The sequence below is a fragment of the Staurois parvus genome, unplaced genomic scaffold (assembly GCF_062004578.1).
Source record: "Staurois parvus isolate SC_StPar_1 unplaced genomic scaffold, SC_StPar_1.0 ptg000066l, whole genome shotgun sequence".
Taxonomy (NCBI): Eukaryota; Metazoa; Chordata; class Amphibia; order Anura; family Ranidae; genus Staurois; species Staurois parvus.
Window position 1 is genome coordinate 2,850,083 of NW_028317862.1, and position 27,636 is coordinate 2,877,718.

The window sequence follows — 27,636 nt, forward strand, 5'->3', positions numbered from 1 at the left end:
TGTTATTTCAAAATGTACGCCAATAAATCACTCTGATCAGAATGGGACCAACTACTGTAAGTGGACTTTTAAGAGTCGAACTCCAGATTTATTTTTGTAAGCTTTGGATATAACAGGGAAAGAACAGAACTTCTGTCATGTGTATATGCTTTCATTGTCACCACTTAGATTTCTCTTTGCTTGCTGTTCTTTATGGCACTCTTCATCTGGACAGTAAATGAGGAGAAATCACCCTTGTGAGAAGACATCAGCAATACCAATTGAATCCCAACTCTAACCCTCTTAACGTTTATTGCTCATATACTTTTCTCCCTTTTTTCAGGTGCTTGAATTTTGCAATACTGATAATCATAACATTGAAGCCCCTACGCTACAAAACAGAATGTGTAATTTGCACAGTACCTGGGACATCATTAAGAACTCCACTGATTTCAATTCCACTCACCCAATGAATAATTTCAATGTACCTGTTCCCTCAATCTCACTGATACAATATAAAGACAGGGTGATTACTCTGGTGCTTGATGTTTCTGGAAGTATGGCAACTTTTGTAAGTTATTGTTAATAATTGTAGTGTTGGGTTCTATACATGGCTTCGTTTGATGGATTTTATTCAATATTTTATGTATAAATTACAGGCATCACTGGTGGAACTGCTTTCATAACATCCCATATGGCTGCTATTGGGCCCCAGCTAGAGTGCGGCCCAGTCTGGGCCCCAGGCATAAGGAGCAGTGGGTGCCTCGGTAGTTAACCACATCAGTACCTAGCACTATCACCCCCTTCTTGCCCAGGCCAATTTTCAACTTTCAGCGCTCTCACACTTTGAATGACAATTTTTTAAAAATAATACATAAATATGTGATTACATTTATTAAAGTGTTTGCTTTCACACATATGTTTAAAGAAAATGCAGAAGACTGCAGTGATCTTAATATGAGAAATAGAGGAAAAAAAAAGCGCCACAAACTAAATAGAACAAAAGCTGCACTCCTAACCAAAAAAAAGGTAAGAATGTGAATAAATCAAAGAGTGCGCTAAATATAAGTAAATACAAAAATTATTAATTTAAAATAATGATGTCCGTGATAGAAAATTTTTTTATATAAAGTCCATCCACCATAACAAAGTAATTAAACAGTTCTGAAATCTTGTATAAATCAAACACCGTGCAAAAAAAATCCACCACCGAATGAAATGGGTACACTCACCAGAGCTCCATGCTGACCAGATTATAAATCAGCAAAGATAGCGTTTGCTCTGGGAGCGATGAAGTAATCCAAACTGGGAGCAATATACTGCAAGCAGCCAGTCAGCACAATATGGAATAGCCTTAACAGCAGGTAGTCATCATGTCTCCATACCATAGATCATATTCGGAGAATCAAAAAAGGAAATCATGGTGCAGTACGTTTAAAACCAAAATGTTTTATTAAAATGTCAGAAATGTACTCACAAACAGGGTGTCTAGCCGACACCAGCAATGACAGCCTCAAGAAAACAGTGACGAGCCTCGCTCACCGCGATATCACAGCCGACAGTCTATGAGGAGCGTCCAGATGTCACATCCAAAAGAAGCCCCGCCCTACTAGTGACGTCCTCACGGTGTTTGATTTATACAAGATTTCAGAACTGTTTAATTACTTTGTTATGGTGGATGGACTTTTGTATAAAATGTTTTATATCATGGACATCATTATTTTAAACTAATAATTTTTGTATTTACTTATATTTAGCGCACTCTTTGATTTATTCACTTGCAGTGATCATAAGCCTGTGTTCTCTTTGATGCGGTGCGGAATTTGCAGTGGTTTCTGTGCAAATTTTGCACTGCATCATAATCGCACCTCGGTCATGCAAACCATTGCAGATGTGTATATTAAGTTAAGGACACCCCAAAATTGGTTTGCAAAACACGCTGCAATGTGCAGAATCGAATCGCATGGGTGTGATTCTAGTGCGGACCAAAAGAAGGGTCCTGCACCTTTTTGATGCAGATGCAATGTGATTTGAGCCACACAAAATGTATGGCTCAAATCGCACCGCACAGAATTCGCATGCGATTTGCACAGGAATGCAGTGCGGTTCCTGTGTGTATCATATGCTAATGCTTCACCGCATCAATGTGAACCCAGTCTAAGTCTACAGAAAATATGGTATAAGTATTCAAGCACCTTATAGCAATTATACAGTATCTTCTTTATACTTTGCTGAAGTGTTTGATTAGCGTTTAATATTTTTCAGAACCGTATTCAACGATTATACCAGGCAGCAGAGATCTTTGTTATTCAGACCATTGAAGCAGGATCTTATGTTGGAATTGTTAAATTCTCATCTTCTAGTGAGATTGCAACTCCACTGATACAAATTAAAAACGATCAGGATCGAAAGACTCTGAAATCCTTTCTTCCATTGACTGCAGCTGGAGGAACAAATATATGTTTAGGAGTCCTGACTGGCATTCAGGTAATTTTCTGAATTATTGTGTAGATAATTATAAAAAAAGACACCAGACATAAAAGCTGCGTGGGCTGTACTCAAGAAGTAAATACTCATTAGTATGTGATTTCTGGAGGAGAAACATTTTGTAGTTGAATTACACAGGTCATGAAAGAAAAATGTACGCTGCCATTGTTGGTCATTGAAAAATGCTTGTTGCCTGGCTGTCTGTTGTCAGTATTGCAGAATTTATTATCTGGAACATTGGTGCAGCAAATTGAACTCAGAATTCCCAATTTACACAATTGTCCCAGGTCAGAGGCTTTGAAAGTCCCTGGATCAGAATGACAGCCAGGCACCTATTATTAAAAGGAGGAGACTGCAGTTGCAATTTCCACTTTTTGCTCACCACTTGCCTTCCTGAGGATTTACCCCCTATCCTGACCAGGCCATTTTTTGCATTACGGCGCTACGTTATTTTAATTACAATTCCACGGTCATGCAACACTGCACCCAGATTAAATTTACATTCATTTTTTTCCATGAATAGATCTTTCTTTTTGTGGTATTTGATTGCCTCTGTGTTTTTTAGTTTTTGCACTAAAAAAGAAAAAGATCGGCAATTTTGAGAAAAAAAACACAATATTTTTGACTTTTTGCTATTAAACATGTCCAGTAAAAAAATAAAAAAAAATCAAATTTCGTCATAAATTTAGGCCAAAGTGTATTCTGCTACATGTCTTTGCTAAAATAAAAAATCCTAATACGTGTAAATGAATTGGTTTACATGAAAGTTATAGCATTTGCAAATGGCTGTATATATACTGGGATTTTTTATTTTATTTTTACTAGTAATGGTGGTGATCAGCGAATTATAGTGGGACTGCGGTGGGCATTCTGACACTGGGGGGAACTGACTTGGTATCACTGACATCCCCAGTGACACCAATACAGTGATCAGTGCGAAAAAAAAGAACTGACACTGTACTAATGGCATTGGGCAGGAAAAGGTTAACATGAGGGGCGATCAAAGAGTTAACTGTGTGCTGTTTTACTGTGGGCTGTGTCCGTGTGCTTCACTGTAAGCACACTGCTTTGGATGGCTGTGCTGTGCACGGCCATCCAAAGCAGTGTGCACGAGCTGACAGGGAGGAGAACAGTTTTGTTTACAAACCGCTCTCTTCCCTGCTGGAGATGCTTGTGAATCACTGGGCGCCGACAAGCAATCACCAGCCGGGACCTGGTGATTGACAACTGCGAATGGCGGAGCGGGTAGGGCGCGCATGCGCCGTGTACCTGGAAATGCAAAATCACGTATATCTGCTATAGGGCATTTGGGAAGCTGTTAAGGTCATTTATATTCAATTCAACTTCAATGTATGTGTTCTGGAAATGTATTGATGGGCAACTCCTACCCTCATAGTGATTTGTGGTTCCAAATTACTGTAATAATAACTACTGAAGTAGGGAACAGACACAAAATGATATACTCAGCATCTTTCCAAATCACTCTTCTGTTTATTTGGCGCAATTGAATTTTATACACGATTACCTAGGGATCACATTACTATTACAATTGTACTTTTATGTTGACAAGGGGCATTACATAGGCAGGCTAATTTCTAATCAGGATTTGAAAGAATGCAAACATGTAATGAAAACATTATTAGTGCCATGTGCACAATGAGTGCAGTGCAATACATAGGCAAAGCATACAAAATAGAATACAATTTTATACAGAATTTACACATTTCTTTTACAGTATTGTTATTCTTTGGGTTAATAAACTGACAGTTTACCCAAACATACTTCAGATGTGGTTTCAGGGACTCCAATGCAGGTTTTGAACACGACCAGCAATTTTGCTGTCCACTCCAGCTTGGCTTCCCCCATCCCCATAAAACATCAGATACATGCTAAATAATAGGCCACTTACATGTTCATGGATTCGGCACTGGCATCTTAAATTGGTTGTAAACCTCAGACATGAAATATGAACATAGCATATCCCTCTATAGTGTGCACTTGTCTCAATTAAGAGCACTAAGTGCCATTTCTGTCTGCTGCTTCATTCCTCTGCTATCAGCATAAATCACTTCCTGACACCAAGAGAAAAATGGTGACAGGGGAGGGGCCTCCAGCTGATTGACAGCCTCAGCTCTGTTTCTGTGAGCTGTGTGGAAGGGGGTGTGTGTCCCTTCCCTCCAATCAGCTCTCAGAGCTCTCCTCACTGAGCTCTGTAGAGTGTAACTTCAGCTCTCTACCCCCTTTTTTTCTAACAGCTTAGACAGCTTTATAAATTCTGGACTTTGAATGAATGCATCTCTGTGTATCACCTCAGGCCAGTCACTTCACTGGGTATACGTGAGGGTTTACAACCACTTTAAGTGTGGGTACCCGGCTGTTACAGCCGGCTGCCCACTGCGCATGCGATAGCCGTGCTGCGCTTCGTGAATGGTTCTGCAGTCTTCTGGGACATGTGACGTGTCCCACAAGACTGTGGGGAGGGAGGGGGAGAGGAGAACGTCCACTCGGACCACCTAGGTGATCTCAGCAGAAGTGGGAGCGGGTACCTATTAAAACTAGGTACCTGCCCCCACCCCAAAAAAAAAATAAAAAATGTACGTGCCAAATTAGGTAGAGGAGGGGGGAAGAGGACTTAAAGTGGAACTTCCCCTTTTGGGTGAAGCTCTGAGAGAGCACCTGGGTGGACATACTGCATAGGAGGGGAATCTGATGATGATTGTTACAATACATTTGCGATGGGGTACATTTATCATGCAAGTGAGTGACAATGACATGCAAAGCATTGCACCCCTGATTTTGCAAAGTCTCTGCTACAGTTTTTCTGCCACCCCTGCTCCTGGAACCCTAGGCAGCCAACTGTGATGGATTTGCACAGGTCTGCAAAGATTTATCACTGTAGGCGAAATTTTCACTCAGATCTTAGCATAATTAAAGTGGTTCTATAGCCTCAAAGCTTTTTGCCTTAATGCATTAAGGTAAAAACCTTCTGTGTAAAAGAATCCCCCCCCCCCATACTTACCTGAGACCCATCATGATCCAGTGCTGTGTATGAGAGCTGTGGCTCTCCTGGCTTTGTTCCTCCTCAGTGGGCAGATCGATAGCATCAGGAGTCATTGGCTTCTGCTCCTGTCAGTCAACTCCAGTGATGAGGGAGCAGGGGGCAGGGCCGACTCCAGCTTTCTGTGTCTATGGACACAGCAACAGGACTCAGGAACGAGCCTGCATGACTACCCCCATGGGAATCAGCTTCCTATTGGAAGCACCAGCAAGAGGGGGAGGAGCTAGGAGCGCCAGCAGGGTACCTAAGAAGAAGAGGATCAGGGCTGCTTTGTGTAATTCTATTGCACAGAGCAGAGAGGTATAGACATATTTGTTATTTTTAAAAAAGAAAAAAAAAATCCTTTACAACCACCAAGAACTGGTCAGGGTCAGGTTTCATTCTGTTGCCATGCTACTTTGGAGCAGATATTTATGACTCAAGGTTTAACTATGTAGTAAAGCTGTCACATTATCTTTTTCACTGCTCCTTTCCATGTGACAGATTTGATAAATGTGTCCCTATGATTTGGGATAAGGAACACATTATGGAGCATCATTGCACCAACAATTAGCAGCTTCTTCTGTAAAGGATATGACTGGGAGCTGTTGGTTTGATGTGCTTTGGCTGATACAAGTGCAGTACAGAGCACCACTCCCCTGGAAAACGGCTCCAGTTGTAGTGAAGACTGCTTTGACCACCATTTCTCTGCTTATGAATGAGTAAGGCTCCGTTCACACCAATGTATTTTTTAGTGCTTTTTGCAGAAACTCACTACAGTCCATTTATCATAATTTCCTATGGAACATGTTCGCATTTATGCTTTTTTGAGCTGCTGTGTTTTTGGAAAAGGTTAGGGACTTTTTTAAAAGCAAAAAGCAGCATTTTTGCTACTATAGAGTTCAATGGAAAAGCTGCTGAAATGCATGGTAGGGCGTTTTTGCCACATTTTGTATTTTTATTCTACCCAGCTACAAAAAAAATTCAACTTCTAAAAGATCTGAACAAAATGCAAAAAGCAGTAAAAACGCATTCAAAACGTGTGTAGAAAAACGCGTGTAGAAAAACGCAAAGCGAACTGCAAAAAGCACTGGAGGAAGCGTCAAATGCAAAATACTTATATGTGAACCAAGCCTTAGGCTTTTCACCTACGATACTTTGGCAATGTGGCTAATTCTCAGCACCTAGGTCTACTCACCTGCCATAGTCATTAGTAAAGCGTTTAATCCTTCCTTTGGTGTTTTTCATTTTTGTTAGGAAAGTAAAGGAAGACAGTTGGAAATTGGGGTTGTGTTTGTTTGATGGGAGGCAGGCTGGAGGTCTCAATCACCAGAGACCTGGAAACCTATTCAGTTTTAGGGTGGTGGGACCCTATTACCTACAACTCGTGTTGCTTGTACAGATTACACGTTAACATTTTTCATCACCACTGTATTGTAACAACTTTCTTTTTACTCATTCCAAATTTAGGTTAATGAACAGTTGGATGGATCTTCACATGGAACTGAAATAGTCCTGTTATCAGATGGGGAAGATAATTATGACACCTCCCTATGTTTCAATGATATATATAAAAGTGGAGCTACCATCCATTTTATAACACTGGGACCATCTTATACCAAATCACTAATCGATGTAGTAAAAAACACAGGTAAAGCAATCTTATATTCTCATAACACATAGGCCCCTAGACCAAACCACAGCAATTTACAATTATGTTTACTAGAAATGTATTCTCACTGACTGTAAACTAAAAAATGTAGGCTTCTGGCCTCTCCATGTAATATGTTCCTCCCAATTCCAGCCCCTTTATTCTACTATAAATATATTTTTAATATTACTTGCAGGCAGGGGCGGACTGACAACTCATGGGGCCCCCGGGCAATAGGGGATCATGGGGCCCCTGTGTCCTTGCCCAAACTCCAAAAAGCCTATGAAAAAGGTACCAGGGGCATCTCATGGGGCCCCCTACTGACCCTGGGCCCTCGGGCAGTACCTGAGTTTCCAAATGGTCAGTCCGCCCCTGCTTGCAGGTGAAATTGAGATACAAAACTATACAGTATTACAAATGTGTACCATTTGTTCCATAACATATCCACAAATGATTAAATGGTATGTAAAGGCAACATTTTATTTTTTGTTTTTGGATGATATAGTTACCATAGGTTTAGATTGCTGTCTGTGTCTCCACTAGGAAGATGCACCCTTTAACTTTCCTGGAGATCATTTTCACAGAAGTAAAAAAGTGGGGGGAAATCACAGTTTTAAGAAGGCTTTACTGTAATATAAATTGATTAGTTTGAGGGCTTTTGGATTGCTTTAGTCCTTATCTCACTATAAGGGCTGTTTTACACAGGCAGAAAAGTCTACCGCCCTCTGAAACGGAATCTGGGGTGGATTGCTTTTCAGAGGGTGGTAGAGCAGTGGCTGCCAAACAATCAAGATATTAAGCCCAAAATAAAAAATGTTATATATTGTACCTTACCAATCCTTAGATGTGGTGGCTGCATTAGTTTTCTGTTTTTAGGCTTTCTTCCCACTGTGTTCACCTGGTGATATGGCCAGTCACATACCTCTTGTAGTATAGTGCCCCAATTTTAGATGGAGCATAGGGTCACCTTTGGAGAGCAGCATTGTCAGTCTAGGGGGAGGGTAGTGTTAGTAGTAGCAGATTTAGATACAGTAACAAATTTAAGCCAAACTCAAGCTCGCACTGCAGTTACACAAACAGGTAAACCAACATTTTTTCCCCTTTTTTCATAAAAGTTTTACATGAATAAATAAAAACTGATCATTGTAAGTACCATTGTCATTGATAAATGGTTTGCCTGAACACTCTTAACTGATACATTTGAAGGAGAGCTTGTTCTGTTGAAAAACAACAGACTTACTGGCTAGATTACCAGGTGAAACTAAAGGAAAGAAAAAAATAAAACCTAAAAAACCTAATGCAGCCACCACATCAGAGAACTGATAAGCTGCAATACAATAAATGTTCAAGTTCGGGTTTAAGGAGGCAATTGTGGTGCTTCTTGAAGGTCTGTTTTTGTATTTCAATGGTTTTTATTAATTTATAACCGTTTAACACAGGAGCAACAAATCACGCCCACGCAGGGGCTATCAATTGCACATAAAACAATTAGAAAATTAGAAAAATCAGTGCTCTAACACCAACAGAGCAAAAGGTATGCCCACGCAGGGGCTATCAATAGCACTTAAATAACAAAACATTAGTATAACACTGATAGTAACTCAAGCTACAGGCAGCTATCCACTGCCACACCAAAAACAAACAAAAACAAAAGGAAAAGGAAGGAGAAGTACAAAAGCAAAAATATAACAAAACCAAGAGCAGGGATCAAAGAACGCCAATACCGAACAACATCACATCTCCAGACTAGCCGGGGGGAGCGCGGGAAAGGCATATTGCAACCACGGCTCCCATCTTTTAAAGAATTTACGTTGGGAGTCGTTGCAGATACTCGACATCTGTTCATTGAGCATCATAGTGGTCATACGGTCCCGCACCCCCTGAAGAGGGACAAACGGGCTCTTCCAGGCCTGAGCAATTGTTCTAGTGGCCGACAAAAACAAATAGGAAGCCAACTTCTTCTGATGAGCCAAAAGGCCCGGTATGGGACAATGAAGCAAAGCATACCAAGCATTCCGTCGTATAGAGAGATGGAACAAGGTGAAAAGGAGGCCAAACACACGATGCAATACATCACCACGAAGGCCACAACCCCGAAAGCATCGATCACTGCAGGCAGGATTTGCCTGGGCCAAACGAGCCGGAACCCAATACCAACGAAACAATACTTTGTATGCCGCCTCCAGCGTGGTCGTATTAAATGAACATTTAGCTATAAGCGACCAGGCCTTATTCCAGTCCTTCAGATCCACGAATGCCCCCAGGTCACGCTCCCACTGAACAACATTTGAAAGAGAAGTATGCATCGTGCGCCTGTTTAAAGCTGCATAAAGAAGGGAAATAAGGCCTGGGGCGCCCGGATGCTGTTGGCAAAGCAGTTCAAATGCAGATTTCTGGTACAGGAAAGCAGAAGTGCCCCGCAATGAGATCAGCCAATGCCGCAATTGAAGGTAATGAAAAAATTTTGCCGGAGGGATATTCCGTGACTCCCGAAGAAAATTCCAGGTAGGGAAGGACCGAGAAGTCAAAAAGTGTCGTACCTTCAAAAAACCATTGGCCACCCACCAAGAAAACGCCCTTGGTTGGTGCGAAGAGAGGGTTGTTAGTGATTGGGAGCAAAGGCAAGAAAGGTGACATCAGGCCACTGGAGTAACGTACTGAGTCCCACACTTGTAAGCCATGGAGCAAAATCGGACTCAGTGCCGCAGGGTGCAGGGCAGGGGGAAGCCATAGAAGCGTCAATATTGTAATAGGGGCACAAGAAGGTCTGTTTAAAAAAAAAAATTATTTCAAGGAGGATTTTACATTAAAATACCACACCACAACTGCAAACCAAACATTTGGCTTGCAGCTGTGGCAAGCTCCCATTGACCTCAATGGGTGCATTTGACAAGCAGTACTGCTGGTCAAATTATGCAAGTTGAGTTAAAATTATTGCAGATCGCAAAGCATTTTGGCTGTGGCATGTGCACAGCCCCATCTGACTGCAATAGTAGAATTTACTATACACAGTAACAACCTGCACTAGGATCAACGCAATTGGTAAAAAGCAGCTAACAAGAATGTTGGTAACAAACAATAAATAATGTATAACAAGATGTAGCGTTAGTTACCAAATATTCAATATGTTAAAAGATTATATATATCCCCAAAGGCAATAACTAAAATGTCAGAACATAAAGTATCATGGATCCCCCCACACGCCACTCCCACAGAGACTAGCTAACCATGACGTGCACGTGCGGCCGTGACAGGGACGTATGAGGGAATAAGGGGGACTTAACTTTGAATATATATAAAACCGTATATAAGATCAGCCGTGACACACTTTCACAGCCCGCACTACCTTTGGCCACCACCAGATGGAGACTCCACTCCAATCCAGCTGGTCGACCACACACTGACAGATACAAATCTTATATACAATCTGGTGCACTGATTAGAGTTGAGGACCAGCTTAGTAATTACACACCCTTCTAAGGTCCCTCCAGCTACCTACAGCTTGAACCCCGGAGTTAATCACCCTTCCACTGTCCACAGCCCCCCCCCCGCACCAGACACACCACAAAAGGTAGCCTGCCACCACCCAACAGTTTATCTGCAGAACGGTCTGCTGGGACACCCCACACACACACACAGATCTCCGTCTGGCCGATCTGTTACCTTTTACAATCTGCACGCAATCTTCCCACACATAGTGCAATTGCATACAGATTGGCAATGAGCTTGACCGAGCGTTTAAAGGCACTAAAATACGATACGATCTAATCTAATCCAATCTAATCTCTCCAATCCAATCTCTCCGAAGATATGAGCACGTGCTTAAATACACAGAAGTCACAAATTATTTTAAGATTTAATTTCCCGAAAGTGGGCAGTGCATAAAATATGTACAAAATATAAAAAGTTACAGACATACAAGAGGACACACAAATAACTATTCACTATAAAATAAAAGGGAATAAAAGACAGAAGTAAAACTTTACCAGGATTTACCCTGCGACTGGAGAAAGTCAGAGAATCAGCAATCCGTTGGTGAATCGAACCAGCTCCGTACGAATAGCAAATGTCCCAGTGTCCGGGTACCCCATTTATGGGGATATGGACGTAGGCGGGACATTAGTCCTCGGCCAGTTGACCATGGGGGGGTGTTCCTGAACCTGCCCACAGGATGTTCTGGGTGTTGACCTGCCCAAGTTCAATCGGGCCAAGACCGGCTTGAAACACCAAGTCGGGGATTGGATTGCCGACACCAGCGCATCAGTCCGATTGTGACACCATTCGACTGTCGCCATCCAGCGCCACCTAACCATTTCCTGCATTTTCCTGGCCTTCTGCCTACCCCACAAATATGATTTTTAGTGCCGATGCAGCCTACAGAATGCCCTACAAGAAGGGAGCATGTTCATCTCTCAGCAACTAATATTTTAGCTTTTGTGAGAGATTAAACATACCCCTTTTGATGTATGGGTATACCTTTAGCTCCCTGCTGTCAAGAATGTCTGGAGCTACTTCCTTTAAACTGGTTTCACCAGAAGGTGACAACCTTATTAACACAAAAGGTGTCGCATCCCTGAAGCTGGGCTTTTCAGCCTAATTGATGCTAATTGTACCTTATTTCCTTAATGACAAGGACTGAATACACATCCTTAATGACAATGGAATGTCCCTACAGAATATACATCCTTAATGACAATGGAATGTCCCTCCAGTTACGATTACATATTGCTACTGATCACATCTTACCTACTCAAATCTGTACATTTATGTCACATGCACGTTACATCATTCACGTGTACGTTACAGCAAGTTAATATCTTACTATGGTAACCTTCAACAATACCATGCAACTCCCTCTTATATGTTGAAGTGGGGTTGCAGTGTAATGGAAGATAGGTATCCCTACCTGATAAAATACGATCCATTTCTGCATTATAAGCCTCACAATCAAGAATGACAATGCCTCCGCCTCAGCGGAGTGTACTACAATGTAATTTCGCTTTTTAAGAGTTTCTAAACTGGCTTCAAACCTAAGATAAATTTTCTAGGTCCTTAAGAACCAAATCTCTGAAAACAGACACTGAAGGTGTCACATTACCTGGGGGGTTAACGAGATATGCATTGACTAGGGATTACAATTATCAAATTATTTTTGATTGTGTTGAATAACATCTGGATTTGATAATATCTTTCTAAACCACAAGATAACGCTAATCCTGGTGGCTGATGTGATCCTTTTTTTGTTTTTTTGACCCTCCAATATATAGTTTCTGGTCACTGAATTACACCGCTTCTGCCCTGCGGTGTTGTTATTACATCTGGTTTAGGGCTTATTGTTTAGTTTCCGGTCACTGGAACGCAGATGGTTATTTTCACAAGTGCGCTTGATGGGTATATAATTCGCAATGAACTCCGTTGGCCATGCCCCTGAAGACGTATTTTTATGATGAAATGCTTTGGGTCGAGCTACAGCGTATGACGTCATCGTGTCACGGATCACGGCCATCTTGTTAGTTGGAAACATCCTATGATATTCTATATGCTGAACATATTTCACTGTTTTTAAAGTGCAAAACTTTTTTAAATTCTGGCTTTTAGAAACTACTACACTATGAAGTGGTATTGAATTCTTTGTTCATATTTATTTGAGAGCATCAGACCACCGTTATGGCTCAATATCATACTTATACCACGGAGTAAGCTGCAGTGGAAAGGAGATCGGTGAGGAGATTTGTTGGGATCCCCAGCCATCAGTGTATATTATATGCACTTTCTGACTGCTTGATTTGTGGTCATTGTTTCTGGTAAGAGGCGGTGTATGTTGGTTGATGGTGGAGGACTCCTTTTTCTTCAAGCACTTTTACCTCTTCTGGCCCGAGTTTTGCGTGATTTCCATCTGCACCATATGAACACTTGCACTTTATGTTCTGACATTTTAGTTATTGAATATTGGATATATACAGTGAAGGAAATAAGTATTTGATCCCCTGCTGATTTTGAATGTTTGCCCACTCACAAAGAAATTATCGGTCTAAAAATCGAATGGTAGGTGTATTGTAACACTGAGAGAGAGATTAGCAACAAAAAATTCAAAAGAAATGCATGTCTAACAAATTATGCACTGATTTTCATGTTCATGAGGGAAATAAGTATTTGATCCCCTATCATTCAGCAGGATTTCTGGCTACCAGGTGTCTTTCATACAGGTAACAAGCTGAGATTAGAAGCAGTCTCTTAAAGGGAGTGCTGCTAATCTCATTTTGTTACCTGTATAAAAGACACCTGTCCACAGGGGCAACCAAACAATCAGATTCCAACCTCTCCACCATGGCAAAGACCAAAGAGCTGTCCAAAGATGTCAGGGAAAAGATTGTAGACCTACACAAGGCTGGATTGGGCTATTCTGTCTCTCAGTGTTACAATACACCTACCATTCGTTTTTCAGACTGATTATTTCTTTATGAGTGGGCAAACATTCAAAATCAGCAGGGGATCAAATACTTATTTCCTTCACTATATATATATACAGTGGGGATCGAAAATGTGGGCACCCCAGCTAAACATTTGTATTAATGTGCATAAAGAAGCCAAGGAAAGATGGAAAAATCTCCAAAAGGCATCAAATTACAGATTAGACATTCTTATAATATGTCAACAAAAGTTAGATTTTATTTCCATCATTTACACTTTCAAAATAACAGAAAACAAAAAAATGGCGTCTGCAAAAGTTTGGGCACCCTGCAGAATTTATAGCATGCACTGCCCCCTTTGCAAAGCTGAGACCTGCCAGTGTCATGGATTGTTCTCAATCATCGTCTGGGAAGACCAGGTTATGTCAATCTCAAAGGTTTTAAATGCCCAGACTCATCTGACCTTGCCCCAACAATCAGCACCATGGGTTCTTCTAAGCAGTTGTCTAGAAAACTGAAACTGAAAATAGTTGACGCTCACAAAGCTGGAGAAGGCTATAAGAAGATAGCAAAGCGTTTTCAGATGTCAATATCCTCTGTTCGGAATGTAATTAAGAAATGGCAGTCATCAGGAACAGTGGAAGTTAAAGCAAGATCTGGAAGACCAAGAAAAATATCAGACAGAACAGCTCGCAGGATTGTGAGAAAAACAATTCAAAACCCTCGTTTGACTGCACGATCCCTCCAGAAAGATCTGGCAGACACTGGAGTTGTGGTACACTATTCCACTATAAAGAGATACTTGTACAAATATGGTCTTCATGGAAGAGTCATCAGAAGAAAACCTCTTCTATGTCCTCACCACAAAAATCATCGTTTGAACTTTGCAAATGAACATATAGACAAGCCTGATGCATTTTGGAAACAAGTTCTGTGGACCGATGAGGTTAAAATTGAACTTTTTGGCCGGAATGAGCAAAGGTACGATTGGAGAAGAAGGGGCACAGAATTTAATGAAAAGAACCTCTGTCCAACTGTTAAGCATGGGGTTGGATCAATCATGCTTTGGGGTTGTGTTGCAGCCAGTGGCACAGGGAACATCTCACGAGTAGAAGGAAAAATGGATTCAATAAAATTTCAGCAAATTTTGGATGGTAACTTGATGCCATCTGTGAAAAAGCTGAAGTTAAAGAGAGGATGGCTTCTACAAATGGATAATGATCCTAAACACACCTCGAAATCCACGGGGGATTACATCAGAGGCGTAAACTGAAAGTTTTGCCATGGCCTTCACAATCTCCTGACCTCAACATAATTGAAAATCTATGGATAGACCTTAAAAGAGCAGTGCGTGACAGACAGCCCAGAAATCTCAAAGAACTGGAAGACTTTTGTAAGGAAGAATGGGCAAAGATACCTCAAACAAGAACTGAAAGACTCTTGGCTGGCTACAAAAAGCGTTTACAAGCTGTGATACTTGCCAAAGGGGGCAGTACAAGATATTAACTCTGTAGGGTGCCCAAACTTTTGCAGACGCCATTTTTTTGTTTTCTGTTATTTTGAAAGTGTAAATGATGGAAATAAAATCTAACTTTTGTTGACATATTATAAGAATGTCTAATCTGTAATTTGATGCCTTTTGGAGATTTTTTCATCTTTCCTTGGCTTCTTTATGCACATTAATACAAATTTTTAGCTGGGGTGCCCAAACTTTCGATCCCCACTGTATATATACACACGACACATACGTGTGCTTAAGGTGCACACCCTAATGCAATAGGCTGCGCACACCTATGTGAAGATTGCTTTTTTGAATTGTTTTCCAACTTGCTACTGAACTGTAAATCCTAACTGAATGGCATTTAATTTGCTATGGCTCTTTATATCATATTAAACAATTGCTATTCTTTTTTATTTTTATAAAACATTTATGTTGATCTTTTATCATCCTTTGTTGCATCCTAGTACTGCTGTTTTACCGCAGCCTCTTCGTTTCCGTTTGCTTTCTACATGCAATCCAGCCTTACCTGCATGGCATTGTTCAGCACAGGTTCCCGATGATGACAGAGGTCCATTCCTGCATAGTATGTCGAACTGGCCACCTGTAGTATACATTGTGTGACAGGGTGACAGCACAGTAGCACAAGTTGGGGGCAGGCACAGGAAAAGTCTTAACAAGGACCTTCCTGGCAGTGTTAAGGGTTATATGAGGTTTGGTGATTGGCTCTAATACCAGCATTGCCTACGACTAAATAAAAAGATTTCTCAAAATGTTAATAATTAAGGCATAGCTGCTAATTGAAACCCTGCAAATGTTGGCACAGTAAATGGAAATAAGAAAAAAGAACATACATTTTTACAATTTTGTTTTTCAGGAGGACGACAGTTCCCAGCCACAGACAGTCTTGACACCACATCCCTGATTGATGCATTTGCATATCTTTCCTTTGATAACGGGGATATTTTACAACAGTCTATTCAGGTGATTCATTTTAAAATAAAGTATATTTAGTTGCATGCATGAACATTCCTATAAATTGAGAGATCCATCTCCAGCCAGAAATGTTTACTTTCATTTTGGATGGAACAGGGAAGGGTTATAGGGTCTGTCAGGTTTTATTACTATAATGTAGAGAATGGCCAGCTGACCAGAAGGAAATATCCATATTGATGGAATGCTGTCAAATTTTACATGAGAAAAGAGAGCTTGAGGATACTTTCCTCTGGTCTACTGGCCATTTTCTATATTTCAGTTTCTGCAGAATCATAATAAGCCAGGCACCAGCTTACTTGCCAAGGATGTGTTCAAGGTATGGGTGTGGGATGGATTTTGAAAAGGGTTTTAATTACTGTCTGTGTTCCTGTTTAGGAGATTTCCCCTCACTTCAAATCATGACAGGAAGTGAGGGTAAATCACTCCATCTGGGACATAGACAAAAACACAAACACATTTTTAGTAGAATAAATTAAAGTGGTTAGGAAGTCAAAAGGTTTTCTTTTACCTTAATGCAGTGGTTCTCAACCTTTCTAATGCCGCGACCCCTTAATACAGTTCCTTATGTTGTGGTGACCCCCAACCATAAAATTATTTTCGCTGCTACTTCATAACTGTAATTTTGCAGTAATAGTGCCCCATCATTGGTATCAGTGGGAGGAATAGTGCCCCATCATTGGTATCAGTGGGAGGAATAGTGCCCCATCATTGGTGTCAGTGGAAGGAATAGTGCCCCATCATTGGTATCAGTGGGAGGAATAGTGCCCCATCATTGGTGTCAGTGGAAGGAATAGTGCCCCATCATTGGTGTCAGTGGGGGGAATACTGCCCCATCATTGGTGTCAGTGGGAGGAATAGTGCCCCATCATTGGTGTCAGTGGGGGGAATAGTGCCCCATCATTGGCGACAGTGGGAGGAATAGTGTACAATCATTGGCGTCAGTGGGAGGAATAGTGCCCAATCATTGGCGTCAGTGAGAGGAATAGTGCCCAATCATTGGCGTCAGTGGGAGGAATAGTGCCCCATTGTGGGTGTCAGTGGGAGGAATAGTGCCCCATTGTGGGTGTCAGTGGGAGGAATAGTGCCCCATTGTGGGTGTCAGTGGGAGGAATAGTGCCCCATTGTGGGTGTCATTGGAAGGAATAGTGCCTCATGATTGGTGTCAGTGGGAGGAACAGTGCCCCATCATTGGTGTCTGTGGGAGGAATAGTGCCCCATCATTGGTATCAGTGGGAGGAATAGTGCCCCATCATTGGTGTCAGTGGGAGGAATAGTGCCCCATTGTGGGTGTCATTGGAAGGAATAGTGCCTCATCATTGGTGTCAGTGGGAGGAATAGTGCCCCATCATTGGTGTCAGTGGGAGGAATAGTGCCCCATCATTGGTATCAGTGGGAGGAATAGTGCCCCATCATTGGTGTCAGTGGGAGGAATAGTGCCCCATCATTGGTGTCAGTGGGAGGAATAGTGCCCCATCGTGGGTGTCAGTGGGAGGAATAGTGCCCCATCGTGGGTGTCAGTGGGAGGAATAGTGCCCCATCGTGGGTATCATTGGGAGGAATAGTGCCCCATCGTGGGTGTCATTGGGAGGAATAGTGCCCCATCATTGGTGTCAGTGGGAGGAATAGTGCCCCATTGTGGGTGTCAGTGGGAGGAATAGTGCCCCATTGTGGGTGTCAGTGGGAGGAATAGTGCCCCATTGTGGGTGTCATTGGGAGGAATAGTGCCTCATCATTGGTGTCAGTGGGAGGAATAGTGCCCCATTGTGGGTGTCAGTGGGAGGAATAGTGCCCCATTGTGGGTGTCAGTGGGAGGAATAGTGCCCCATTGTGGGTGTCATTGGGAGGAATAGTGCCTCATCATTGGTGTCAGTGGGAGGAATAGTGCCCCATCATTGGTGTCAGTGGGGGGAATAGTGCCCCATTGTGGGTGTCAGTGGGAGGAATAGTGCCCCATTGTGGGTGTCATTGGGAGGAATAGTGCCTTATCATTGGTGTCAGTGGGAGGAATAGTGCCCCATCATTGGTGTCAGTGGGAGGAATAGTGCCCCACCATTGGTGTCAGTGGGAGGAATAGTGCCCCATTGTGGGTGTCAGTGGGAGGAATAGTGCCCCATTGTGGGTGTCAGTGGGAGGAATAGTGCCCCATTGTGGGTGTCATTGGGAGGAATAGTGCCTTATCATTGGTGTCAGTGGGAGGAATAGTGCCCCATCATTGGTGTCAGTGGGAGGAATAGTGCCCCATCATTGGTGTCAGTGGGAGGAATAGTGCCCCATCGTTGGTGTCAGTGGGGGGAGGTATAGTGCCCCATCATTGGTGTCAGTGGGGGGAGGTATAGTGCCCCATCGTTGGTGTCAGTGGGGGGAGGTATAGTGCCTTATCGTTGGTGTCAGTGGGGGGAGGAATAGTGCCCCATCGTTGGTGTCAGTGGGGGGAGGAATAGTGCCCCATCGTTGGTGTCAGTGGGGGGAGGAATAGTGCCCCATCGTTGGTATTAGTGACACAAATGATGGGGCACTATTCCACCCACTGACACCAAAGATACTTACCTTGCTGACTCCTGCTCCAGCCTGGGCTCGCTCTCTCCCTCTCCCATCTACAGGCAGCATACCTGGCTGCAGCAGCAAAATTTGCACTTACCTGTCAGCTGTCTTCCTTCTCTGGCCTCTTTCTTCACTCGCTCCTGCAGCTCCCTCGATCTTCTTCGATCTCCGCGCGCTGCCGCTCGGCTCCTCCTCTCCAAGCTCCACCTCCTCGCCGGTGATTGGCCGCCTGTGTGCCTCTCCTGAGCTACAGTTCCGGTGGCCAATCAGCGGCGAGGAGGCGGAGCTGTTGAGTGATCCCGGAGGTGTGGCCAGGTGACAGGGGCAGCATATCATCCCGCCCACAGATCGCCTGAAACAGGAGCGGTGTCTCGGTTCCTAAGACCATCGGAAATATGTGTTTTCCGATGCAGAGGTAATCACCTGTGGAAGAGGGCTGAACTCTACATGCTGTGTGTAGCGCACCCTTGTCACTGCACTTTGTATGCAGCACACCCCTGAACTCTGCACTATGTACATAGGGAACCCCCAAATTCTGCACTTTGTACATAATGCACTCCTGGTATTTAATGCCTCTTTACGACCCTTCCGTTGTTAATTTTGAAGGTGTGTGTGTGTATGGGAGGTTTGGGGTTGAGTTTCTGCACCTATTTTCTGAGAAATAAAGCCCTGGTCTCAGCTCTCTAATGGCCTAATTTGCTCGATAGCTTGGTTCCATCTGGTAGGAGTGCTGTTCTAATGTGAGTGAATAAATAAAATAAGAAATAACTTGGCTATGAGTCACTGGAAGTAATGGCTCTAGTTTGTCTTCTTATGTTGTGCATACCTATGTGTTATACCTAAGCTGAACAGAAGTAGATGTTGTATTAAGAAGTATTTTTATTTTATTTTTATACTGCTTATCTCCTGCTTTCCTTTCCTTGGCAGGTGCCCTCAGTGGAAAGAAAATTACCAAAAATAGTGCTTTATCTTTTTTAAAAAATAGTGCTTTATTTAAGTACCAGTTGCACTCACATTTAAATAGTGTAAAAACCATTTTTATATCACCATATAAAAGTGGTTTTTACACTATTTAAATGTGGTTGCAACTGGTATTTAAATAAAGCACTGTTTTTTAAAAAAGATAAAGCACTATTTTTGGTAATTTTCTTTCCACCGAGGGCACCTGCCAAGGAAAGGAAAGCAGGAGATAAGCAGTATAAGAGTAAATTCCCAGTAGGAGTAGGAGACGGGAAGCAGCCTGAGAGTGACCCACCACTCTTCATATGGTGCAACAAACATCAGTCCTATTGAGTGGAAAAAAGCATTATTAGCCTGTTACAGGGTAATCTGGAGGTGAACGCACATCTTATACTCACTAAGGATGTCACCTGGAATTATTGATTTGATTTGAATCACTGGTAAAAGTCACATATATTTTTTTAATTGAAGACTGATTAATTTTTATATATGATGAGCACAGGATGACATTTTGATTTCACATGATTTTCTGTTTTTCACAAGTTTATTAATATTGATTTTTTGATATATTTATTGGAAATATGTATTGATTTAATATTCAAAGAAGGAGTGCAACATATTTTTATGTAAAAAAACAAAACCTCAGCGCTCAGGACTTCCTATTTACCATACAAAACCCCGTGAGATGCAGCTGTGCACAGGTACAAAGGACCAAAAACTTTTAACAATGAAAACCAGCGCAAACCCACATGATCAATTACATTACTCAGTGTAAAAAAACATAAATGTGCTAATAAAATTATATATAATAAATTATATATAAATTATGTTGATACAAAAATATATATATATAATTATGAGTCCAGTGAAAAAACAAAGTGACAAAAAATCAAAGTGACAAAAAATCAGAAAAATCCCAGAAAATATATATATATATATATATAATTAAAGTCCCGTGACAAAATTAATCAAATTAATTTATAATATATTTTCCATTTGATTCTTCCGTATTACGGATCCCTTCACCATCCACCAGTGCAGAAATCAACATTAACCGCACTCACCAGATAATGGTGAGTCACACGCCTTTCAGGATTGTTAAGGGCTCCTGGACCCCCTTTACTTTCTCTGAGACCTCCAAGTGCTGTTTCCTCTCATATCTAGGTACCTCTTCTGCTTACTCCTCTCACCGAATCCCCCAAAGGAAAATCAGGAAGAAGAAAAGACCATAGCGTGATACCGCAGTAACTTCTCCTTAAATTAATCTCTCCAGACCACTCACATTCCTTTGCGGGATATAGCCCGCTTTTCATTCAAAACAACAGCGATTCTCTTCAAATTTGATCCACTTTTCATGTACACCGATTATATAAGGATTATATAAGGACCCCACAGTTTAGTGTGCAGCAGGATGGCAGACCTCAGCTACAGACTCTTCTCCTTAGACTAAGATGGCCCCTTGGAACGCACCGCTCGGCGTGCGCTCCACTCACCGGAAATGACGTCAGACGACGGACCAGGCAACCGGAAGTGCGTCAACGCGTTTCGCCCCACCCACAGGGCGTTATCAAGACGCTCATTACCACTTCCCAGCCGCTTATAAAGCTTTGGGAGATCCCTCCCACTAATTCCTCTGGCACAAAAACCTGGATACAAGCATATCAATCACCACCATCCATCTGCACACCCAAGTGGGGTCCCTGTACATCGGAAGCCATTTCAAAAAATACATTACTTAAAAAATACATTGCTTCAAAAACATACTTTACTTAAAAAATATTCTTTAATATAAAAATAAATATAAAAATAAAAAATAAAAATAAAAATAAAAATAAAAATAAAAATAAAAAATAAAAAAATATAAAAATAAAAATAAAAATAAAAATAAATAAAAATAAAAATAAAAATAAAAATAAAATAAAATAAAAATAAAAATTAAATTAAAATTAAAATTAAAATAAATAAAAATAAAAATAAAAATAAAAATAATAATAAAAATAAAAATAAAAATAAAAATATAAATAAAAATAAAAATAAAAATAAAAATAAAAATAAAAATGAAAATGAAAATAAATATAAACATAAACATAAAAATAAAAATAAAATAAAAATAATTAAATTTAATCATGAACACGCACTACGGACCTATAACTGAATATTACCAATTCGACAAGAAACAATTTATATCAATATCTGCATTCAACCCATTAGGATGCAATGTACCCATTTGGTAAATCCACTTCGTTTCATTTTGGGACACATTTATTACCATATTGCCTCCCCTCCATGGGACTTCTACTCTATCTATCCCACAAAATTTCAACGATGCCGGATCTCTATTATGATATCTTCTAAAATGGTATGATAAACTATGATGTTTGAACCCCTTCTTTATGTTCCTAATGTGTTCTCCCAATCTGGTGGCAAGTTTCCTAGTTGTTCTCCCTATATACTGGAGCTTGCAGGGGCACTCCAGCAAATAGGTCACATGCGTACTATCACATGATATGAATTTATTGATCTTATGGGATCCTCCATTATAACAGGATTGAAAAACCTTTATTTGCTTCTTTTTATCCCCTTTCAGGGTTCTACAAACCAAACACCTCCCACATTTAAAAAAGCCAACCCTATCCAAGAAGGTAACCAATTTTTTAGGTACATCTGGAACATTTTTAACAAGTCTAGACCTTAAAGTAGTTGGTTTTTTATATATAAACAAGGGCTTACTAGGTAACACTTTCTCAAGCGTTTCATCCCTCATCAAAATAGGCCAATATTTTTTGATTATGTTTTCAACTAATTTGTAATGCTTAGAATATCCTGTGATAAAAGCCACATCCCCCAACTTATTTTTACTTGCTTTTTTCTTAAGAAGTTCATCTCTACTAATCTTATTAACCTGTTCTAATGACATAGCCAAATTTTCTTCTCTATATCCTTTCTCCCTAAACTTTTGCAACAACACTTCAGCCTGTTCCAAAAAAACACCTTCATCATCACAATTACGTTTGATCCTAATAAGCTGACTCTTAGGAATGGATTTTAGCCAATTTTCATGGTGACAACTAAAACTTGGGATATATCCATTCCTGTCTACTTGCTTGAAATATGTCTTAGTGTAAAACCTGTCATCTTTCTTGTAAATTGTCAGATCCAAAAAGTCAACTGCCACCTCACTAATATTTTTAGTAAATGATATGTTATAAGAATTAATCCCCATTTTTTGGATAAACTCCTCCAGTGTCTCTCTTGTACCTCTCCAGATTATAAAGATGTCATCGATAAATCTTCTATACACCAGCAACTCTGTGGTTTGTTTCTTAAAAATAGCTTCACTTTCCCACCTACTCATGAATAAGTTAGCCACCGATGGTGCATACTTGGCCCCCATGGCCACGCCTCTTGCCTGCCTATAATATTTCCCAGAGTACCAAAAGTAATTATGTGACATAGCTAAATTTAGACTATTAAGTAAAAATTCAATTTGTTGTGGTTTTAAACCTGCCTTAGCCTCCAAGGCCCATCTAACAGATCCTAATGCATCCGTATGCCTTATGTTAGTGTACAGGGAATTGACATCCACACTCGCCATCCCACATTTCCCCTCTTCCCTAATTCCCTTAATCAGATTAATCAAATCTCCACTATCCCTCAGGTACGCTGGGAACACTGGAACTAGAGGCTGTAGAAATTTATCCACATATTCACCCAATCTACAAAACAATGAATCTACCCCACTAACAATGGGTCTCCCAGGGGGTTTTTTAAGATCTTTGTGAATTTTTGGTAACTGGTAGATCACAGGTGTTATTGGAGCAGAGGGTACCAGATATTTAGTCTCTTTTTTGTTAAGTATACCTTTTCTACCCCCTTCTTTAACATGTTTTACTAACAAACTCTTATATTTATTGATAGGGTTACCCCTTAGCAACTCATATGTTTCAACATCATCTACCAATCTACTTAGTTCTGTATAATAATCCACCTTGTTTAGTACTACCAGGCCACCACCCTTGTCGGCTGGCCTTATAACAATATTTTTATTTTCCTCCAGCCTTTTTATACCAATATCTAAATCTTGTTTCTTCCTCATAAAGGGAATGGCTAAATCCTCCAGATCATGTTCTACCATTTTTTTAAAACGTTTCTACACAACAATTGTTGGAAATTTTCGGATTGAACACCGATTTATTCCTCAACTGTGTATGCAGAAAATAATCATCTCCTTTTGCATTATTATACTCAAAATTAGTTTTATTCGCCCAATACTTCTTTAAATTTATTTTCCTTACAAACTTATGTATATCAATATAGGTTTCCAGTTTATTCAGTTTTTTGTCCGGTGCGTATTTCAATCCTAATGCTAAAACTTTTAACTCTTCTTTATTTAAAACAGAATCACTCAAATTGAAGATCCCTTGATTTAAGTTGACCTCTTTCTTTTTCCTTGTCCCCCCTCTGCATCCCCTCCTTTTGGCCAGTAGGGTTCTTGTTGGTTCATAGGAGGTCTCCACCCTCCTCCTCCCCTCCTCGGTGGATAAAAAGGTCCACCTCTTCCCCTCATCTGAAAAGACCCTCTTCCTCCTCCCCCTCTCCACGGGGGTCCCCCATACCCCCCCCTCTGAAAATCCTCCCTCATTGGAGGGTAACCATATTCCTGAGGTGCTAGATTGCCCCAATTGTTAAATGGCTCAAACCTATTATATACTGGCACATTATATTTTGGTGTCCCATTTTGTCCCTTATTTTTTATGGGGGATTTTCTTTTATCCTGAGGGGATTTATTTTTGACCATAGGTGATTTCCCTGTCGTCCTCTCATTTCCTATTCCTGGTGAGGAGCTCCTAGATTCACTATTATTAATTGTAACATCTTCCTGCCACTTATAAACATTATTATTTTTATAATCCTGCATATCCCGATAGTATTTCTTAATTTTCTTTTTCTGTGTATCTTCATCCACTTTTTTAACATATTCCTGAATTTGTTTAACCTTATCTCCAAACTCACTGGAAGTATTGAAAGGTGTCATTTTATCTTTTAATTCTTGGATTTTATCATCCAACAATTTAAGTTTCCTTTTCCTTCTCTGTACAATAAGTTCCATTAATTTCATTTCCACATTATTAAAGAAAGAAAACCATTCCTCATCCAATTCTTTACTTGTCAAACCATCATTGGGTCCCACCTCCCACCTTAACCTTCTAGGCGTGATCCCCTCTTTAATATATTTTTCTAAAGTGACTACATCCCACCATGCTCTAATCTGTTTATCCAATGAATTCTTAAGGTGCCTGAAATCTTTAGTTAAATCCATATGCTCATAATTCTGTGAAAAAACATCCTCTATATTAACTCTTTTCTGAGATACAAAATTAAAAATATCCATAGCTGCTAAGTTTCAAAGATGTAATAACACCTCAAATATGTAAAAAAACAAAACCTCAGCGCTCAGGACTTCCTATTTACCATACAAAACCCCGTGAGATGCAGCTGTGCACAGGTACAAAGGACCAAAAACTTTTAACAATGAAAACCAGCGCAAACCCACATGATCAATTACATTACTCAGTGTAAAAAAACATAAATGTGCTAATAAAATTATATATAATAAATTATATATAAATTATGTTGATACAAAAATATATATATATATAATTATGAGTCCAGTGAAAAAACAAAGTGACAAAAAATCAAAGTGACAAAAAATCAGAAAAATCCCAGAAAATATATATATATATATATAATTAAAGTCCCGTGACAAAATTAATCAAATTAATTTATAATATATTTTCCATTTGATTCTTCCGTATTACGGATCCCTTCACCATCCACCAGTGCAGAAATCAACATTAACCGCACTCACCAGATAATGGTGAGTCACACGCCTTTCAGGATTGTTAAGGGCTCCTGGACCCCCTTTACTTTCTCTGAGACCTCCAAGTGCTGTTTCCTCTCATATCTAGGTACCTCTTCTGCTTACTCCTCTCACCGAATCCCCCAAAGGAAAATCAGGAAGAAGAAAAGACCATAGCGTGATACCGCAGTAACTTCTCCTTAAATTAATCTCTCCAGACCACTCACATTCCTTTGCGGGATATAGCCCGCTTTTCATTCAAAACAACAGCGATTCTCTTCAAACTTGATCCACTTTTCATGTACACCGATTATATAAGGATTATATAAGGACCCCACAGTTTAGTGTGCAGCAGGATGGCAGACCTCAGCTACAGACTCTTCTCCTTAGACTAAGATGGCCCCTTGGAACGCACCGCTCGGCGTGCGCTCCACTCACCGGAAATGACGTCAGACGACGGACCAGGCAACCGGAAGTGCGTCAACGCGTTTCGCCCCACCCACAGGGCGTTATCAAGACGCTCATTACCACTTCCCAGCCGCTTATAAAGCTTTGGGAGATCCCTCCCACTAATTCCTCTGGCACAAAAACCTGGATACATATTTTTATGTTTTTGAATTATTTGCACATTTAAAGAGGATGTGTTGTATGTTTGCGATCCTGTAATAGCAGTGAGTGGCTCGTAAGTTACATCTTTGTTTTTATTTGTCTGCATACTTCTTCCAGGTCAGTGACTCAAAGTTTTGAAATAAAAGTTAAACAATTGATGACAGCCAGGCAAATAGCATTTTCAAAATGAGAAGCGGCAATGGCAGCCTTTGTATGTTTCTCAGGAAAGGACCCATTTAAGGTGGACAAGTATGATTAGGAGACCTATGTTATTCGCATACCAGCTACAAGTCGTACCCTTGCGTTGTTTTAATTTTGTTAACGATGTTGATCTTATTTTTTGTTGAATGTACTAAAAATATGATGTGGTCCATACACCTTCCACCTCAACACACATATGTATGTGTTGTTGAGTGTCACCCTAATAAATAATGAACTAAGGATAGTACAGAGTGAATTAGATGCAGAGCGAAAAAAAATATATATCATGGGAAATAAATGGAAGTAAAACTACATAATCTCTCATTGTGCAGTATTTAATTAAGACATGGCCATAAAAAGTATTAAAAATTTTACACTTACAAAACTTGGTGCCCAGTATCTCGTCACCAATACACTCAGCATCTGTGCACCGCTGTCCCACTTCCTGGACCTCGGCGTGCATTCCAAATCACGGAAACTGCAAATGCCATAGGCATTTGGCTGGATATAACAACTGTAAGCAGCCTCTACATTTTTCGCCGCATGGCATCCTCAGGAAGCTCCCTAAAATATCGCAACACACCTATATGGTGCAGGTATACATAGGGTTTCACTATATTTTGGGTTTGTTTTACTTTTGGTACTATGTGATTATTATTATGGTTTTGCACAGGTAGCAATTTAGCTTGGAGGAAAGGCGCCATACCTTTTTATTTCCATAGGAAATAAATACCTATTTACTATGATTGCTAACTCCATCTAATGGCCATATTGTGATATTTTCTTGATTGATGTAATTCTTGTGACTGAAGAACATCTGACCAGGAGAGAAAACAGCCTAGTAACATTCACCTTTGCCTACATTCACACAAAATGAATGCACATGCAATGTTACAGAGTGAATAACTGGTTTTTAAATTTTTTAAATTTTATTTTTTTTATATATAAATACACTCTAAGCATGTAAGGAAGCAGTACAGTTTGAATAAAAATAAAGCATTTTTACACCTGTCATGAGCACTATGGAGTCTAAATAGTGGGCATATATCATGATTACATGCATCTTTCTTGTATTTGCTTTGATTTATAGTATTTTGTGTATACAGTATCTGTTTACTTTAAATTCATTATATATAATTACCACTATATATTTCTTTCAGCTCGAAAGCAAGGCATCAATCCTTAAACCAGGAGACTGTTTGAATGGCAGCATATTCATTGACAACACAATAGGAAATTATACTTTCTTTGTAGTTACTTGGGAAAGTGCATCTCCAAATGTGAATCTACAAGACCCCACAGGACAAATATATACTGCATTAAATTTCACCAATGACACAATCTCTAGATCTTCAAGGCTTGAAATTCCTGGAACAGCGGAGGTAAATTATAAGTGTAAAGTGTGTA

At 40.4% G+C, this 27,636-nt stretch overlaps 1 protein-coding gene across 1 annotated transcript in view; it reads left to right on the forward strand.

The window, feature by feature from the left end:
• The window catches only part of LOC149469602 (calcium-activated chloride channel regulator 1-like), an 82,282-nt gene that overhangs the window by 37,738 nt on the left and 16,908 nt on the right, over positions 1–27,636 (forward strand). Inside the window, exons 6-10 of the mRNA XM_089668892.1 lie at positions 323–550; positions 2,245–2,466; positions 6,974–7,154; positions 15,940–16,046; positions 27,390–27,611. Of these exons, the coding sequence (XP_089525018.1) occupies positions 323–550; positions 2,245–2,466; positions 6,974–7,154; positions 15,940–16,046; positions 27,390–27,611 (960 nt within the window). The remainder of the gene's footprint in view (positions 1–322; positions 551–2,244; positions 2,467–6,973; positions 7,155–15,939; positions 16,047–27,389; positions 27,612–27,636) is intronic.